Source organism: Limulus polyphemus, unplaced genomic scaffold, assembly GCF_000517525.1.
Source record: "Limulus polyphemus unplaced genomic scaffold, Limulus_polyphemus-2.1.2 Scaffold448, whole genome shotgun sequence".
Lineage (NCBI taxonomy): Eukaryota > Metazoa > Arthropoda > Merostomata > Xiphosura > Limulidae > Limulus > Limulus polyphemus.
In genome coordinates, this window is record NW_013666058.1 from 214,401 (window position 1) to 235,076 (window position 20,676).

Consider the following 20,676-nt stretch of genomic DNA (forward strand, 5'->3'; position numbering starts at 1 on the left):
TGTGACGGGGATTCGAACCAGCGACACACAATTGCGTGAGCTGATGTAGAAAGCCTACTTCAATCTTTGCATTTTATAATTCGTTTTCTATATTTTCCTCTGTCACTGATGTTCTTTTTTCTACTTTTTCAAATTTCTATACTTCCCCTATAGCTTCAGTGATTTGTGCTCAGTGAAATTTATTTCCATTTTTAATTATTCTTTAAATAGTATATATCTTTATTATTGATCTTTTAATTTTCTCTAAATTATTCTTTGTTTTCCTGTAATTTTCTATCTCTTTCTTCTTGGTCCTCATTTAAGTTTCTGTCAATTTCTCCCTGATCTTGTCTTAATAATTTCATCATCTCAAGTAACGCTTCACTTCACCTACTATTCCTGCCAACAATGTCCACCGGACTAAGAACGTAGACTCAGGCATCAACATAAACATCTCCTCACCGTTGTAATAGATTCCCTGCTCGACTTCATTCACCTGTCCTCTCTCATTACACGACTTAATAATAATAAGTCTGCCCAACATGAACACATCCAGAACACCAAACTAAGAACACTAGGTACTCTAAATGTTACAGAGATCTTTAGTTCTGCTTACCTTTGACCAAACTCTCATATGCTGATTACTTTGCCTCTTCAAACTCCTTAGCATTACTAAATGGACGACTGTACCTAAATACCCCAAATATTTATGTCTTTCTTACTTAGGTAAGCAAGGCTTAATTCTTAAATATCAACTCACTGAACTGTTATACAAATACAACACAAACATTCAACTGTGAATTATTTTTGAATTAACATACAAGATGAAACATTTTTTCCACGTGAAAGAATGCATTCTGAACCTACTTCGTTCATGGATTGTTTACTCACATGTGTGTTGTAGCTGCAAAGTTACTGAAGTTGGCAAAACCAAATGCCATTTAAACATAAGTATCCATGAACACATGGAGATTTTCTTTTATCCACACATACACACAATCAAATTACTGGATGCAAATTCTCTTCAACTGACTTTTAAGTTTTAGCTAAGTATCACCTAGATTTGGAACTTCTCATTAAAAGAGACTACTCATTAATCCTCATCAGCACATCTGGGATCCACATAGACCCCAACAACTTTCTTTATTGTATATCTTTTTACATAATCATTACAAATTTATATCCATTCATGTAATTATCAAGCAGAAACTATTGTTTTTGAAACAGGCAGAGTATGTAGCTATAATCTAACATTTATATGGGGTCCATGTGGATAACTCATCAAAATAGTACAGTATCATCTCATCTGTTTGCTTATAACATCATTGTGGTAAGCACATATGCACATTCATTCCTCAACAAGTGTTCTCTGTAATGACAGCTTATAATATCCTATTTTTATAGAAATCTTATTTGATTATTTTTGTAAATAACCTGCTTATTGGATTTCAAATCCATAGCCTATTATAAGGGTACATTTGTGTTAGGGTCTGGTTGGATCCAAGGTGACTCACAACGTATACTTTCCATTTTCTTCAAGTTGAATTTTGCAGTATTGTGGTAATCTCATCATATATTGGTGGACAATGACTTGAATATACGAGTATAATAAAAATTTGGCATTTTTTTATGAACTGTTTGCATAAGGAATGGTTTATTACTACTTATTTGTATACTGGGAACAATCTAATTTGGGTAATTTCTTGATTTGTCAACTTATTTCCTTTAGAATACATATATTTTTAAGTTGTTCATATTGCATGCTAACCCTAATGAAAGTTGTAATGCAATTAGTTTTTGGAATTTCAATCCAGAGCTTACTATAATGATAACTTTGTGCTGGGGGTCCATTTGGACCCCAGTTGTTCCATAACATAAGGTGTGCTGATGAGGGTTAAACAAAATCTTCCTAGCTTGAATAATAAACTCAACTTTTGTTTGAGTTAAGCTTGTTTTAATTCTTTCTGATTAGTTAGATATATAATTTTATTAATTAATTTAGTTTTCCACTAATTTTGAAAAAAAAAAAGGTTTCGCTGAAATTCAGTTTCTTAGCCATTTTCAACTCTATGTAAGACTTGTAATGTGCGTTAGCAACCATGTTTCAAGTTTTGAAACTTGTATGTTTTAGCAGTATCCTTATTTGGTTATATATTTATAATATTCCTTTTATCCTCTGTTATTCAAAAAATTGTATTTTGAGAAATTGACTGTAAGATAATTATTTTATAAGTTAAGTAGAACACATATGTGATGAAAAATCAATTAAAAAGCAAGCTATGTTTTTTTTTGCTCCATTTTAAACTGTTATTGGTATATTAAATTTTAATTTACAATTAAAATCTAGATAACTAAGCAAGTATTTCTGTCTTTCACTGCATATTTGTACCTTTACAATAACATCTTAAACTTGTCATTTTTACAAAATTAATAGTAAAATTCATGTGTTGAGACTTCTATACATATATGGTTTAACAACAAAAAATTATATATAAACACTTTATTCTGGACATTTCTTAAGTGGGAAATAGTATGACTGATAAAAAAGTATCAAATTGTGGTAAAAAAAGAAAAGTCACAAAATCTGTAAGACAGCTTTTATTCATCCAAACTTACAGACTTTTGATTCAATTCATTCTGTATGTAAATCGTCCTGTCTTCAAACTGAAAAATCTAAGCCATCATTTCTTCAATTATACCTTAAAATAATACTTACAAAAGTAAATGAGTACAAAAAATTACTATAAACAATGAGGGGTATTATCATTGGTGGCCATTTTGTGAACCCTTCGTTTTGTACTGGATGAACCGTACAAGATTGGTTTTGGCTGTCATTATAATAAGCTTATGTTCTCCCAACGATTTCTTCTGGTGTTTGATCTAATGAAACAAAAACATCATATAACAGTGATGGCATAAAATGAATTCCACATTGATGTACCAAGAAAATGATACATACATCAGCACAAAAACGAAAATATGTTTGACTCATTTACTCATATACTCTAGTAGTTTCTCAGTTCATCAAAATGAAATATCTGATTATAGTGTTAGTGACTCACACACATGTAACTTTGAAAATAAGATATTTCTTAATTCAGTGGAAATAAGAACTTTAGAAGTTTGAAAGAAACAAAATCTTAGTAATTGCATACAAACATTTTTATAGCAAAAGCAAAACAATTATTATGAATTCAAGTCAGTAATGCAGTAAATTAGATTTGACTTGAGTCTTCTGACAAAATCCCATAACTGAAGGTTACCAGGATTGATCTAAGGTCTTACAGGACGTAAGATACTGGGACAAAACGACACTGTCAATATTTTTAATGATACTGTTAAGTTTCACTTTAATCTTCATCATATGCTTATTTATTTCCAATTTCATATCCAAGCTTATACACGGAAAAACAATAATAAGTTATTTAAAAACACAGTTATATTCCATCATGCTTATCTTTACTCTTTAACAATTTTCATTAAATAAGGTTGTTTTTTTTTAAAAAAGACACTAATAATAGACCTTCAAGTGGGTTTCTACTATATTACAGGGTGGTCTTACTCTAAAATATGGAGATTTATAGGGACATTAAAGGTACTTATACGAAAAGTAAGCTAAAACATGCATTGTGGAATACTGAATCACCAAGCTGGTCTCCCAAGGTTTAAAATATCAAATTGTTTTTAGTCATTCTTTTGTCTCCTCAGTGTTTCTGTCAATAAGTAGTTTATTTTGAAGAACTAGAAGTTTGTCCATAAGCCCCTCATTGGTCCAAAAGTCTATAAAATTTCTATCCCCCTATCTTATGTAAATTAAAAACCCACAGTATTAATTCACCATCCTGAAAGATTTTAGTGACAGATAGACAGAGATAACTATTTGAAATAAAATGACCAATCTATGGTCAGATTATAGAAATGCATGAACTTACAGCATTGAATATTATTAGCAAAGATCAAAAGAGCATAAAATTTCTTTCAACTTCCATTGGGGAAAAAGGATATATGGCTTATTTTTACCTACTGAAGTGATAAATCAATGTATGTCTTTATTCAGGTGTGTACCTCAGATAAAATTAGATTCCATAAAAATATAGATTCATAGAAATTTTGTGAAAAATATGTTTGTTTATTTGTTTCAAATTTAGTGCAAGGCTACTCAAAGGCAGTCTTCACTAGCAGTCCCTAATTTTGAAGTGATAGATTAGAGAGAAGGCAGCTATAGTCAACACCATCCAATGACAGCTCTCGGGTTACTCTTTTACCAACGAATAGTGGGACAGAGCGTCACATTATAATGCCCCTGCTGATGAAAAAGCAAGCATGTTTGGTGATAGGGATTTGAATCTACGGCCTGGGGGGGGCCTAGCATAGCCTGGTGGTTTGGGCACTTGACTCGCAATCTGCAAAAGTGGAGATTTTGAAATGGAGAGGAAAATTATAAATTTTTATAAAAATTCTGAAAACATTAGAGTATATATGTGAATACTTCTTAAAAATCTGTTAAGAGCTACACTGTTTAGGTATGAAGCACTTAAAACACTTAATTGCTTTCATTAATTAATTTATGAAAATATCTTACCTTAGCTATTAACATAGGAAGAAACTGTCTGAGTTTGTCAACCAAACCAATTTCTTGTGCCATTGGGTCTAAATGGTCTTCACCAAACACATCTAATATTGCATCCAAAGCTTCTGCTGTAGTCCTGAGACCTGAATCTCTGTGAATGATTTCTAGAAGGTACAACCCAACATTCTAGAAAGAAAATACTATTCTAAATTACAACAAATAAAATTATAACCAAAACTCACTTTTAGTCAACTTTTTAAACAGATTTCTTAAGTAGGGTTTATAACTTAGTTCAGTGAAAACTGGAAGAAGCATAGTTAATTTAAAAATTATTTGACTTAATGTGATTATATTAACTTTATCTAAAACAATAATAATAATATTAATTTATTTTGTGTATTCTTAAGTTGCCATTGTTCTATTATAAATAAAAAGATACAAACTAGCCCAATATGTTGGGTTAAAATACACTCACCAGATGTAAAAAGCAAAAAAAAGAGTACACTTTAGAAAAACAACACTTTTAGGTGTAATATACCTTAACATATTGACTGCTGATTCACTATATAAGGCATGGTCTGCCTCCAGCAGTTGAATGCAAGTGTGCTGCACACAGTGTACGACTCACAAAAATTTCGTGAGCATAGAAAGTAGCCACAGTCAAAGGGTTAAATAACAATTAAAAAGTGGGGAGTACTCACCTCAATATTTTTTAATAATGAACAAAATAATTACAATTGGAATGAGAAGAGAAAGAACTGTTTGATATAAAATTTGTCTAAGAGTGAAGATACGAGAATACACAAAACACTGATGAACAAAATAACAAAAAAAAAAAAAAAGAAAGAAGAAGAAGCAAAGATGTGTCAAAAAACAAATAATGCAATAAAGAGAGAGAACACATTTATGACAGTGAATAACTAGGCATACAAATATATTCAGTATAATGTAAGAAATCTTTCAGGTTAGAGGAAATACGATAACATTCACAAGAACTCAATAATGATGTTTAAACCATTGATTGAACCAAAAAAAAAAGATTTCCTGAATAAAACACACAAGAAACTATAATACAATTATTGAAGCCCAATAAATATTCAATCTACAACACCGCTACCTTGGAGAAATTTTACTTCAACTCCAGCAATAAATACAAAATTCAAAGCGAAGGATATTTAAAATAAAAAAGTAAAACATAACAGTAAATATCAAGTTTATAAAACAGAGTTTTATATCATTAGAATTTTTCTCTCTCTTTTACTAAACCCCCAAATTACCAATTTGTTTAAGGTACTGTTCACTACTGATGGGTCTACATATTGCATGATACTGAGCAACTAAGTTTTTGCCTATCAAAACATTCAGGATAAAAAAGTGATAAAAACTGAATGAAATTATTCAATTTCTTTATAAAATAAACAGGAAACCCAGGAGTAAGAAACAGGCCTAATTACAATAACATCTAAATATTTTGGGTGCTTTACTTATTATTAAGAATTTTGTATCTCACAAGCAATTTCTTTGCATAAAACATTTAAAAAGCTATCTTTAAAATTGTGATGAGGTCCACATGTACCCAATAGATAATCAATGGGTTAACATACAAGTAAATCTATGAGCTAAATACAGAACTTACTCTTTATTTAACAAACTAAGTTTTATAAAGTTATGAATATTATTCATGTTATAAAAAAATTATCTTTAAGAAATATGCTATTTTAACTATATAAAAGAAAGAAATAATTCAAATATATTCATGTTTTAGTACACACACTAACAAGTAAATAAGCATAAATCAGAATGAAAGTGTTACAGATAATATCTGTAAAGTGAACTGCACAACTGATGGTCTATTTACTTTTTATTCATATACTACAGAATAAAAATATCATGTAAACTCATAGAAAAAATTTATCTAAAATGGGGACTTTTGTATTCTGAATGAAAAAATTTATAACAAGTGACTATTTGTGTATTTCTATAATCCAAATCGGTAAGATATGCTTTAAAATTATGGTATATAAGCCTGTCAGAAATATAGTTTTGAAATTAAAATGTTGTTCAGTTAAAATGTTTATAATAACAGGATTTAACTTTTGTCTAAGTATGTTACTATTACTAATATAAAGTCAATTGCCATAACCACCATTAAAATGTTTTAATTAACATCTTTTTAAATTTCTTACTTTAGTTAGAAGCTTTGTTCCATCTTCTGGTACTGTACCAAGCAAACAGCCTAGCGTTCCAACAATTCGAACCAAATTCACTAAAATACTAGTATCAGTACATTGTCTTCCAAACTCAAAAAGTAGCTGCAAGTCTGGTAGTGTGGTCTGTTGGAACAGCGTTGAAGCTCCAGATTCTCCCAGCTTTTGTAAAATTCCTCGGACTGCGCTTGTTGCTGCTTCAAGAAGTTCACAATCTTTTGGATCTAGAATGGAAGTCATATAAGTATTATGCTTTCTTCCAGCCAAAACCTTGAGGTTTGGAAAATTACTAATTCTTCTACCTAACATACAGTGATTGGGATTAAGTGATGCATTTGATTGTGAGTTTGCTTCTTCATTGAAATGTTCAGATCTTTAGATAAAGAAATTAAAAGTTTATGATTGATACCTTTTAGTTTTAGCTTGTATCTATTGCTACTGCAAGAAGCTCAAGTATTTTAGTTCTCTATTAAGATAAAATACAGAGATTATAACAGAAAAGTTTTAGTTTGAAGCTACAAAATGTTCAGTTATTTAACCCTCCAAAAATCATAATCTTAAGTGTTTTAGCCTGTTCTTATTGTTGCTGTCTATTCTAGAACATATATTTCAGTCTCCATTTATTTCCACTGTGATGACATCACTGTTTAGACTTTAAAAGCTGTAGGTTTTAGGCTAAGTTAATTTCAGTCATTACCAATAAAACATTGATCTCCAAAAGATAATCTATATATTTATTACACTATGCATTTTGACCTGTGAATGTAATTATTATTTTACTTATAGTAATCTATGATTGATTTTTAAAAAAATTGTTAAAATTAATTTACTTGTCATTAGGCATTAGGATTACGTCTATCGCATTTATTAACCCATTAAAAGCTGATTTGCTGTATAGGGTATGGTCAGCCTCTGGCAGTTGAATGCAAGTGTGCCATATACAATGTATGGCTTGCAAAAATTCCCCACAGTTAGAGCAGTTGCAGTCAATGGGTTAACAATGCATTCTGTATCTAGTACATTAGAGATTTAAGAATCAGAAGAGTGGATAATAGTAGAGTTCCAACAACATTATATTTGCTAATCCCTCAAATATTATAAATTTTGACAGAACTTCCACATGTTTATAATAAAAAGATTCTTGCAAAACTGTATTTTATCTGAGTAAAATGGTATTAATTTAGTACGTAGATCCATGTGTTCCTCTACTTCTACCTTTTTAAACTGCTCAATTCATTTTGTCAACTTTCAGTTTAAATTCTACTTTATATTATGTTTCAAATACTTGAGATTTCTTTGCTATTGTTTTAATTCACATTTGATAAAGACAGGCTTTTAGAAAAATTTCTCATCACAGCAGTTCTGTACATCAAGATCAATTTCATACTTTGGGAACCAAATCCCATTGCTTCCCATTCTAGCTGACTCACGTTTCTAACAGGATTGATTCTATAAAGATGTGTTTTTGTGGTAACTAACAAATGGTAGAATATTTTATACATTTTAAGCAGTCAGTCACTTGTGTTCTTTTCTCAGCAGCATGAAAAAGGAACAAAAAAGTTGAGTAATGTTTGTTAAGTGATAAACTGTATTGAATATGTAATGCATCTTTCATAAATAATTTATCAAATAATTAGTTTTTAATGATTTCTAAAACAATGGATACCTTTTTTTTTTTACAAAGATAGCTCATAATATGAGCTTTTTTTTTAAATTTCAGACTACTTCATGATTGTTTCTAAAACATGCAAATTCATAGAATTATTAAATACAATTTTCTTGATTCTTTCTGTTTACCTTTTTTTAGTATAATTACTGTTCATAACTTCACTGTTTATCACCACTGCCTTTGAGAAAAAATAGCATATCATTGACGTTCAAAGAGATACAAGATATACATTTTGTTAAAATAAACAAAAATTTAACACTCTACATTTTCTTATTTTTTTCCAAAATATGAGTTCCAAAACAAGGACTTATGTAAGCCTTGCTTGAAGAAACTTTTCTTTTCCTAGGAAAGTACAATACGGTGCCTTATGTTTATTATAACTTCTGCTACTACCTAATACTAAAAAGTTTCTGCAATTAGAATTATTTGGTATTACCAGTTTGTTTAAAGGCTAGCTGTGCTAGGTGAATCCACATATTGTAGAGATTTGTGGAACTTCCCAAATCCTCTTTGTCCAGTCCTTGAGCAAGATTATTGATGCATAAGAAGGCACGGCATCTAACTGTTTTCACTCTGTAATACGAAAAAAAAAACACTAGTCAATACAGATAACACTATTCTCATAAAAAACAGCAAATCATAATAACTCTAGAGCTTTTTCATAAATACATAACAATAAATAATGTACTTATTTTGTTCACAGATATAACATGATCTAAATATTCTGCTAAAATCTTAGATTTTTATTTAACAATGAAATTTCTTAGATCAGAGAAAGTAACCATGTGTTTCTGTTTAACAAAAATGTAGAATTAACAATACTGGACTATGTATAAATTCATATTAAGTAGATTTTGAGGGCAATAAGATTAGTTTGTCAGCATATTTATGCTATTTTTTAATTTGAAAAAACAAACAAAGAGTATTTGCTTCATAATCTAAGATAACATACAATAGTTTTTACATTATATTTAAATAATTACCAGTTCGTATTTAACATTGACCTTAATATACTGGGGATGATTATTAATTCTTAATTCAATCAGGTATTTCCAATTTTGTTTTAAAAGTAGTATATTAAGTTTAAGCAGTTGTTTTTTTTAAGCTAATTACATAAGCTTTATAAAAGTTGATAATTTGGTAAAGAATTTTTTGTCTCAGCAGCATCAATTGGCATGTGAATTCATCTACATCTAAAATTATGTAAGGTGGTTTACTTTTACAGAAAATAAAATGAGATTTTGATCATTTGTTTTATTATTTATTTTTAAAAAATTAATGAATAAAATAGGTATAAAACATATATATATTATACTTCATATCTGGGTAAAAATTACTAGTTCATATGCTTAAAATTTGGTTAATTAATGTGGGAAGTTATTTTACAATTACCTTTTTTTTTGTGGTTACCATAATGCTTAAATTACATTTTCACCATTTATCTAAATGTCATAAAGTTATCAGTATTAATTCTACATGTACAATCTCTTACATCCTAAGCTACATAATTCAGTGAGTGTGTGCGCTTCCTAAACTTTTTAGGTGATTAAATTCAAATCTTTCTCTAGTTTATTTTCTAAACAGAGCCTATGCTGTGAAAAATTTTTAATTTACTCTTTATGAGTTCTAAGCATAAGATTACGTTTATAAACTATTGTCTTCCCCTTCAAAGTTGGTTTATCCATGAAACAAAATGATCAGTAAACTTGTATTTAAAACCTGTTAAATTAACCGATTTCCTATATTTTCATTTACTGAACCTGGATAGAGAAAAAATTATAGCTCTATGTACTTTATATCCTACACTGTATTTCCTCTTTGATTGAATAAAACGTCTAATACCAGTGTCTTTTCTGGGAAAATCTTAATGATTTCACTTCTCCACAGGATAAGATATAGGGTATGGTTTAAACTTTAATTAGTGTATTGTTTTGAAACTAACGACTTTTACCTTTTTAGTATATTCTGTCCTTCTTTATGTTTTTCTAACACAGATGGTATTTCTTCATCTAAAACATTTGTGTGATCTAACACCTTATTCACCAAGTCCTGTGAGACCAGTGCTTCGTGGACTTCACACGGAATAGTAGCAGGAAACTAACAAGCAAAAAACACAAAGTTAATAAATGACATTGGCAACTTCACATTATTCATTTAAAAATTCATCAAAATTGATTACATAAAATCAAATAACTAATTTGACTTTAATTATAAGTAAAATAGAAAATTACCAAAAAAATGTCACCCTCAGAAAAGTGAATTTTTATGATGATGGTTTGTTTCAGAATGTTCACACAAATGGTTGGCTATATGTGTGTAGCTGTCTCTAATTTTGAATTGATAGACTAAATGGCAGGCAACTCATCAACAGCACCCACCAAAAACTCTTGGGCTACTCTGTCATGATACACCCAGATCTCAAAACATTATTACATAAAAAATACATTTACTCCTAGTAATTGTTACATGTAAATATGTACATTGACCATCAGAAGACTGTTGCCTGACTTTAAACCTGTGACTAAAACCGCATGTTAAATTTTCTATATTGGTTTTTGACCAGTTTGGCCCAAAAAAAAAAGAAGAAAATGAGTGCAAATTAACCTTAATAATTAATCCAAAGCTCTCAGCAGAACACAATCCTTTTCATATGAAAAACTGATTAAATAAATACGTTACCACACTCAAATTTTTTTCCGAATATATCTTAAAAATTATCCAATTAAAAGCTGCAGCAGATTTCCGATCCTTATATCCAAACTATTAGTAGATAATGTGTGAAAGAATCAAATACATCAGACCTTTTCATCTGCTGCATTGTCTTCTTCCATGCTTATATCCAATATCATCTCTTCACTAGTGTCACTGCTTCCTACATCTTCCCAGTCATCTCCATCTGTTTGCATACCAAATAATAATAATTAAACATCATAAATATGAGGTTTTGTCAGGTGGAATATTGAAAGTATCAATAAAGCTAAATCGAACTTTTTTCTACTTCAATATGTTTGCTATGACATATAATTAATGATAGTTATATTTTTTCCTCCAAGTAGCATGTTATATCAATTTAGTGTTTGTTTGTGTATAGCAAAGCTAATAAAATCATCTAGCACTGGCCCTAATTTTCAACTACCGATTACAGGGAAGGCAAATAGCCAGCAGCACCCACTCCCACTATCAACTTTTGGGGTAATCTTTACCAGCAAAATGTTAGACTCACCATCACATCATAATGGTCCCACACCTAAAAAGGTGAGCATGTTTGGTGCCCAGTTTCGATTTCATAACCCACAGACTGCAAGTTTAGTACCACAACCACCAGGCCATGCCAGGTCTATATCAATTGAACAGTTATAACTTATTAGGAATCATATGTCTAAATTAGTGGTTTTATTTTATAGGGGCAAAAGATGGAATTAAAAATTTTCTTGAAAAAGTATTTTCTATGTTTGTCATGGAACATTTAGTGTATGCTGTAGTAAGCTGATAACAGTACATTTCAGCTCCATAAAACACTATTTTTTAGTGTTTTATTATTTACTTGCTTTGAGAATTCTATCACAATATGTTCACAAAAGGTGGAACTACATTCTTCATTAACAGTTCAGGATACTTAAACAATGGCAACCAAAAAAAATCTATGTTTCAAACCTCAAACTAAAAATAAAAAAGTGATTTAGATCAATTTCTTGAAGCTAATAATCACACATGTATTAAGTGTAGTTTAGTAAAACCAAGTATCAAGTTTTCATTTTAGTACATGGACTTTAACACCAAGAACAAACTAATTTCTATTAAACTAGATTTGGGGAAAAAAATAAAAATTTTCAGTACACAGATGACGAAGTTAATACTGTAATTACCTTCTGAGCACAGAATGTTTGTTAAAATCTCTAAGGCAATCTGTTTGGCTATTAATATATCTTGAAGTTCTCTGGCACATGTAGTCAACAAGGTTTCCTTAAAGAAAGAATGCAATTAATGAAAGTGTATTATTACTCATTCTAGCTAAATCTGATTTAGTAATGCTTGTTCATACATTTTTAACACTAACTAGCAAAATTAAATCCAAACAATATCAGAAGCAAAGCCCAAATAACATAAGTCTAATGGTAACTTTTCTCTACAAAGAGCATTTTGTTTTCCAATTATTTTTATTTACAAGTAAATGATTATGAGATCCTGAAAAAACTGGTAACATCTGTCAGAAATATGGATGAAATTCATAAATTTTAAAATGTAAATGTACATTATTTCTTGTAAGCTAATTGGATATTTGAAAAAGAAAAGAATGTTTAAAAATCACAGTTCTTTTGTACGCACTTTTGGTTTACAACAGGTCTAGTGTGAAAGTGGTTAAGGAATAATACAGACTAAAATCAAATATACTTCTGAGACTTCTTAATAATACAAATTAGAAACATGCAACTACCTTCTGTATTAAAGTCAGTCAGACAAACATATTGATGTTCACCATTAAAAAAGAGGATCAAATTGTTTTCTTCTGGGGTGAATTGTGCATACAAATATCAATGATGATGTAGTTTTCTAAATATTATGTTGCAGGTAAACTCGGAAATCCTATTGCTTGCTGAACATACTATATATATATATATTTCTTTTTTAACTGTTCACTCCTAAAGCATGTACTGGTTTATTTATATGAAGTGTAATGCTCACTGAAATATTAGCTTTGACAGCTAAAAAAATAATCTTCTGTTTCCGATGCAATTTCATCATTTTTTCTTTCTTGCTTTTTTTTTTAAAGTTGTCTTACCTTACTTTCTAATTCTGCTATGTTTTCTTTCTTTTTATCTTCTGCCTACATGTTGATGAAACACAAAGTTATTAATTTGAAGTTGTAGAAAAAAATTAATTAGTTTTCTTTTCCTATGCCCCATTGACAAATGGTTAAACACATCTCTGTACTATATCTATTGCCCCATAGACTTAATATAAAATAAGTATAACTACACAAAAATGTAAAAAGAATTTTACTTTCAAAACAAATCCCAAGCAAATTATTGATAAATTCATTAAAAACAAATATGTAAATTGTATATCATATAATGTTTGCACCTTGAATAATCAATCATATTTAACTATAGAAGTTTATGCCTGGTAATTTATAGCAATGTCTTATGAGGGTTAAGAGTAAAAGAAGTTGGACAAAAAGCTGCCACATGAAGATATTCTGGTTCCCAAATAAAATAATTCCTTATAGTCAATTCAAATTTGTTAGTTCTTTTTACCTTATCAAAACTTCCAATGAAAGTGAAAGTCTTAGCAATTTTATTGAATCCATATCTAACTCATGTTACAAGTATCAAAACAACAATTAAATCTTGTAGTTTAATGAATTTTTCAAGACTTATTAATGATCAATTTAAATTAGTTGACACTTCGAAATATTTGTGATAATTCTATCTGCACAAAAACAAAAAACTGAAGTAGGTTAATTACAAATATATATATCCCCTAAATTGTTATGGTGTTCATGCTTTTATATCAATAAATTATTTTCTTTTACACATCACATCATTTAACATATTACTGAATTTATGGCTTAAAATATTGCTCACAACAAGTGAATAAAACTGATGATTCAATGCATTCTAATCATTAAGCATTTGTGGGTGTGGACTGATTTATGGTATTACATACTTCTAATTAGTTTGTCATATAAACTTGGCTTTATTAATTAGCTCTGGACCAAGTTTCACAAAAGCATCTCAGGAAAGAAGTTATTCCTAAGAAATAACTTAAGAAAGTTCTCTTTCCTAAGTGTTTCACAAAACGTTTCGTACCTAAAGAAGCTTCTTAAGTTATTTTCCAACTTTAATATAAGTAAGTAGGTGTCTTAAGATTGAACTAAATATGGCTACCAAATAAAAATGCATAGAATAATTATTCTAATTTTAACATAACTAACACCAACACTTAAAGTTATTTTTAAGTAAAACATTATTAGCTTAAAAGAAAGTGAGAGAAAAGTGACTACTATGACACAAGATTGAAACATTTTGCTTCTTGCAAAAGTACTCCATATCTTATGGAATTTAATGTTATTTCTTTTTCTGAGAAAAAAACCTTGTTAGAATTTATGAAAACTAAAAATAATAATTGATTAATGAAATATTAGGGTATTTTTGTAAGAATTCTATTAAACACAAATGATCACTCAATTTGAATTAAAATATCCATGTACTCAAATCACGTTAAGATACTTTTTAATTTGTCCTTAGCAAGACATTCTTAAGATAGCTTTGTGAAACTTAAAAGGAATATCATATATCTTACAATATTCTTAAATTTCATCTTAAGTATTGACTTAGGAAAGAACTTAAAGTCTCTAATGTGTTTTTGTGAAACCAGGCCTTGATCTATATAGTTAGTATCCTCTTGATCACAAGTTATTAAAAACAGAAAATAGTGCAGCAAATTTTAACTGGATTTCAGAAGTATATAATATCTAACTACCAGCAGCCTTCTTGTCACCATTTTTAACACTATTAACCAATATTATAATTGTTATGTTTTTTAAATTATAAAACCGATTATTTTCAGATAATATAAAAGGCAAATACAGCCACAAATGACTAAACAAGACCATTAAAGGACTATTTAATACTTGTGACATTTCTGAGAAAATTCAACACTGAATAAAAGTCAAATGAATAAAAAGATGCTTTGTCTCTTCCTTTTATTTATTCTCTGATACTGTTAGATAGACAGAAATATTACAGCTTAACCTAACTTTTATGGTGTATAATTCATCTTCTTAAAAACTGACACATACACACACATACAGTTAATAACATATTTAACATTTCCTCATTAATGCTTTTGTCCAGTTTGTGTAGATAATTGATGAAAATCAGTTATAAAACCAAATGTACATACTGTCAGTACAAAGTGAAATTTCATGTTATGAATATTGCCATTTATCTACTAATCATATTTTTAACCACACATCTACACACCAAAACTTTCTCATTCATCACGTAATTGATTCAGGGATTTCTATGAAACATTATTTTTTTCCCCTTTAACAACTATGCTACTATATATATAACATTACACATAAAATTGCAACTGCACAGAGCTAAACTGGAAGATGTAATCCATATTTAAGTCTGATTATTTAGATGCATATACTTTAACCCTTGATCAGCTTCACCCATATAATTATGCATGCTAGACATCATATCCGTCTGTGTACATATATACGTATACCAATTGTGATAATGAAAAAAAAACCTTTCCATGGATGATAAAGGGTTAACTAGAATGAAAAAACTGATTGTCTATATCACACCCACATCACCAAATTGAGCAGTAAGATATTTACCTTAATGTACTGAATCATCTCAACTAAGGTTTTCATTTTTTCTAGCACTGAGGCCGTTAGGGTAACGTTTAAAGTTTCCATCACCAAGGTAACAGTGGCTGGAGAGCATTTTACAAGTTGCCCAGAATGAACATTCAGGATAATGCCTGTTTGCAAAAATAATATGGAAAAAAAGGAATAGTTAATTCAGAACATGCACAAAAAATAAACTAACTTTTCACATTCAACTCTCTTCTTTGTGTTGAATACACATACATATCTAATACAGACTTATCCCTTTTTATGAGTGTGCACCAACTGTCTCAACTACACAATCTATGTAGCAGTAACAGCAATAATAGCTATTATCTGCTGTAGGCCTATTGTCTTTAAGAAAATTCTTTATGTAAATGTATACAATATGCAAAGTCAATATATCAATACTGTTCCAGACCTACAAGGGTAGTTACTATTCCCACAAAGCACAAGTAACACATAACTGACAATAAACCAAGAAATCCAACAACCAAAGCATTTTCCAACAATTGATCTTTGCCCTTCAGGGTTAAAAAAAATGTATACTTTCTTAAAGCACTAGGGTTATTGGGTTTCTTCCTTTGTGATTTATCTGATCTTTGAACCTATGTGATTTCTTAGCAAGATGAATATATGTAAGCCTATAAAAACTTGGTTTTGGATGATAAATACACTCAATGTATACTTTAAAGGTTTAAAACAAGCAAGTTTAAATTTTTATACCAATAGTACACACAAGTTTCATGAGATATTAATTTCTTCCACAAACCTTTGACTACATACAAAACACATGTCCTTAACTAAACCTTTATGTTTAAAAAAATTTAAATATTAATTCACTATGTAAAGCTCATCTTACTTAAAAAATTATTTGTATCTAACATAATGTAATTGTACAGAAAACCAAGAATAACAATAAAAAACTTATATGAAAAACATGAATAAAGAAAAATCAAATTGATAAATGAAATAACTTGACAGTTTTTGTATGGTATTGTGAGCATATTTTTCAACAAATGTACAAAGTTTTTTTTATAACAAATACAAATTCAGTGTTTTATATAATCTTATTTTTCCATATATTATACATTATTTAAACCTATCAACAACCACCTCAAAACATTCTTACTCAGTTACCCTAATTTTCACAGAATGGCTAAATTATAATTTCTAATAATTAATCTAGAATTTCTCTTTGTGGAAGAAAAAATTTTAAGGGAAAAAGTACAATATTAAGGTTGAAAACATTCCAAACTAATATTTTAGAATAAACCTTTTATACTAAACCCTTTTGAATAAAATTGAGTGCTTATTTGTCAAATAAGATTTTGTTCCATATAATTAAAAAAAAACTGTGATAAATTTAAAAGAGATGGAAAAACAGAGAAAAGTGAATTTTTAAGTTTTTTGTCAATTTTGATCCAAATCTTTCAAGTTTAAATTATAATACAGAACAATATATTGATGTTATTCATCAATCATTAATGAATGCAGATTTTGAAACTATTTATAATTTTTCTTTTATATTAAGATGACAACAATTTGACATTGTATAAAAAAAAAGTAAAGCAATATTAACCAACAAGACTGAAAGTTGTTAGCATTCATTTAAAAAAGAAAAGGAAATTTAACAGCACGTTACAAAACAATTCCACCGAAAAACTTTCACAACCACTTTTCTAGTCACAAAATCTTAAATTAGAAAATTTTTATATCTTCTCTCTCTCATCACCAGCTGTGTATTTCTCAATAACACTACACATTCCTGTGATTTATACTTTACTACAGGATGAAGTAATAAAAAAATAAATGTTTGTATTTCTATCTTTTCCATATTTTCTAAATTTACTTAAATTGGTTCAATCCTTTCTAATTTTACGTTATCGTCTAAACTTGTTTAAATTCCTTTTTTTAACAATCCAAAAATTACATATTATCCAGGGCTGTAGAAATTCCTAGGCTGCCACACTGTCCTGTGAAATCAGATATTTTTCTGAAAGAATGAAAACTGAAATGATATACAAACACCAATTTCCCTTCTTTCAGAAGAATCTCTGATTACGAAGCATGTTTGTGTTTTTTGTAGCAAAACCACAATGGGCTATCTGCTGTGTTCACTGAGGGGAATGAATTCCCTGATTTTAGCATTGTAAGTTCCACAGACTTATCGCTGTCCCATAGAGAGACAATTACAAAGCACTCTTATTATTTTTATCTTTTATTTTTTTTAAGCTTTGCAATTTTTCCAAAATGTTGGTGTATAATTACTGTTTAAATTTCAAATTTACAGACTTTTAATCGATACAGTTTGATCAATAAATTATACTATTTTTCATATGGTTTACTAAAGAATTTCAAAGTTCCACAACAATCTGTTAAACTATTAAATAGTATAAATCTAAACTTCTTTGGATAACAAAAGCTTTATTTATTAAGTTTCATATGCTATTAATTATCAAATACTCATTCAATAACATTTGCTTTACTTAATAAACCAAAACAAAAACATATAAAAAGCCATCTCAACACTATATTACCTATAACAAAAACATATAAAAAGCCATCTTGACACTATATTAACTAACCAAAACTAAAACATATAAAAAGCCATTTCGACACTATATTACCTATACCAAGTGTCTTTAGCAATAGGTTGGTTGTCTCTTCTTCAGTGGTGGAACACAGAGAGTAGATGGAATCTAACACTACAGGTTCATTCAGTTTACTGATGACTTGTTGGTTGTCTTCTGATACAGTGTGAAGACATTGGGCTATTAATAATAATAATAAAAAAATCATTAAAATAATTCCCTTTGTTCAAGTATAATTATAAGAGCTTATGAGCAAAAGAAGAGTGTATAATAATATCAGTCAACTATACTATATCTGCAAAATCCAGTGTCAATGAATACTTTTTCCCAATACCAAGGCTCATCAGGCCAGCAGAGATACAACAGACACATTAGTATTTGAGATAATAAGTTGAACCAGAATGTTTACTGTTCTTACTCGAAAATTATACCCAATGTATGGATGGTTGTGCAAGGTCTGTAACTTAGAAGTTCGAAGCTCATAATGTAAAATGAGGGCTATGCTTATAGTATAATGGTTTGAAACACCATAGAAAATTTATGAAACTTGACTCTTGATGACACATGTAGGCAAATTGATTTTTCAAAGGTCACTTCAATCAATGCTTAATAGATACATGAATACATAGGTAGACATACGCATTATAAGATTATTGACTAAATACACTAGGATGAAACTTTGCATAAATTAAAATATTTAAATTATTTTATAACATTTGATACTTGTTTTACTTTCATTATTGCCAAATTAATATGATAATTATTATGCTTAATTTGGAAATTTCAAACATGAACACCAAGTTTCCAGTTATTTATGCAACACCTATTTAAGAAGCTTATACAACTTTTATTTTTTCTTAGAATATCTACAAAAACGTAAGCTTTAATAATGTTATAAAAAACTGTCTAAACACGTCTTGCCACCATGAAGCTGCTCTGTTTGAAAAAAGTAAGCTTTAATAATGTTATAAAAAACTGTCTAAACAAGTCTAGCCATCATAAAGCTGCTCTGTTTGAAAAACGTAAGCTTTAATAATGTTATAAAAAATTGTCTAAACAAGTCTAGCCATCATGAAGTTGCTCTGTTTGAAAAACGTAAGCTTTAATAATGTTATAAAAAATTGTCTAAAGAAGTCTTGCCACCATGAAGCTGCTCTGTTTGAAAAAAGTAAGCTTTAATAATGTTATAAAAAACTGTCTAAACAAGTCTAGCCACCATGAAGCTGCTCTGTTTGAAAAATGTAAGCTTTAATAATGTTATAAAAAAATTGTCTAAAGAAGTCTTGCCACCATGAAGCTGCTCTGCCTGATACTTCACAAGCTGAGTTAAATAACCTTACTGATGAATTTTTGAAGTGAACTTATTCTATGTAGATTTTCATTACCATTATCAGTGAATCCATTTTGACATCAATCAACATTAACAGGTTTTGAAATAATGAATCCAGTTATGATTTTTTTTCCTCTTTTAGATCTTAATTTAATATCCTACATCAGGTGTACTTGTAACTCCATTCTAAATTCTATTAACTATCAGACATCATGTCAACATAAGATAACATGAATAAGAATGAAAAGTCATTAGATCTCATTTCTGCATACACGTCTTTGTTTCTAGACTGTTTGCTTTATTGAAGATAAAAAGATGTGGAAGTTGCTCAGAAGCACAGTTTAACTCAACATACAATTTGTGGAGAAAACTTACATCAAAATGTTTGATGTTTTGGTAATGCCCCTGATCATTCATTTAAATCAACATGCAGTCTGTGGAGGAAACTTACATCAAAAGATTGGATGCTTTAGTGAAAATCCTGATCTTTTTTTTTATTCATTAGCCTGTTAAAACACAATATAATGAGGTTAACAAATATTTTGTGTAAGCATGTGTGTGTCGTGTCATTAAGTGATGCTAAAAAGATAACTGTAGTAAGTGGACAGATATAACCCATAAAGAAAAATCCAGTAAAATACTTATGGTACTCATGGAAACCAGGCCTAATGTAAAAAAAATTACGTAAAAAGCCTAAATTAACAAAAACGAACTAATACACTGGTAGACAGAATGTAAACTGCATAGGAAGAAGGGGTAAGTCAAGAAGATAAATAACATGATTTAATAACCATATCACTCAGAAAATGGAATAAATTAACTAACCAGTAAACAGTTAAGAAAAGATGAAATGCAATATGGAGGGTTTGTTTGTTTTGAATTTCGCGCAAAGCTACACGAGGGCTATCTGCACTAGCTGTCCCTAACTTAGCAGTGTAAGACTAGAGGGAAGGCAGCTAGT

At 29.3% G+C, this 20,676-nt stretch overlaps 1 protein-coding gene across 1 annotated transcript in view; it reads right to left on the reverse strand.

The window, feature by feature from the left end:
- Positions 1–2,562: 2,562 nt before the first annotated feature.
- The window catches only part of LOC106458343 (HEAT repeat-containing protein 3-like), a 72,937-nt gene continuing 54,823 nt past the window's right edge, over positions 2,563–20,676 (reverse strand). Inside the window, exons 6-15 of the mRNA XM_013917850.2 lie at positions 18,422–18,565; positions 15,780–15,925; positions 13,206–13,250; positions 12,292–12,388; positions 11,227–11,321; positions 10,377–10,522; positions 8,862–8,998; positions 6,736–6,980; positions 4,562–4,735; positions 2,563–2,859 (exon numbers count right to left, since the gene is read on the reverse strand). Of these exons, the coding sequence (XP_013773304.1) occupies positions 2,743–2,859; positions 4,562–4,735; positions 6,736–6,980; positions 8,862–8,998; positions 10,377–10,522; positions 11,227–11,321; positions 12,292–12,388; positions 13,206–13,250; positions 15,780–15,925; positions 18,422–18,565 (1,346 nt within the window). The 3' untranslated portion in view covers positions 2,563–2,742. The remainder of the gene's footprint in view (positions 2,860–4,561; positions 4,736–6,735; positions 6,981–8,861; positions 8,999–10,376; positions 10,523–11,226; positions 11,322–12,291; positions 12,389–13,205; positions 13,251–15,779; positions 15,926–18,421; positions 18,566–20,676) is intronic.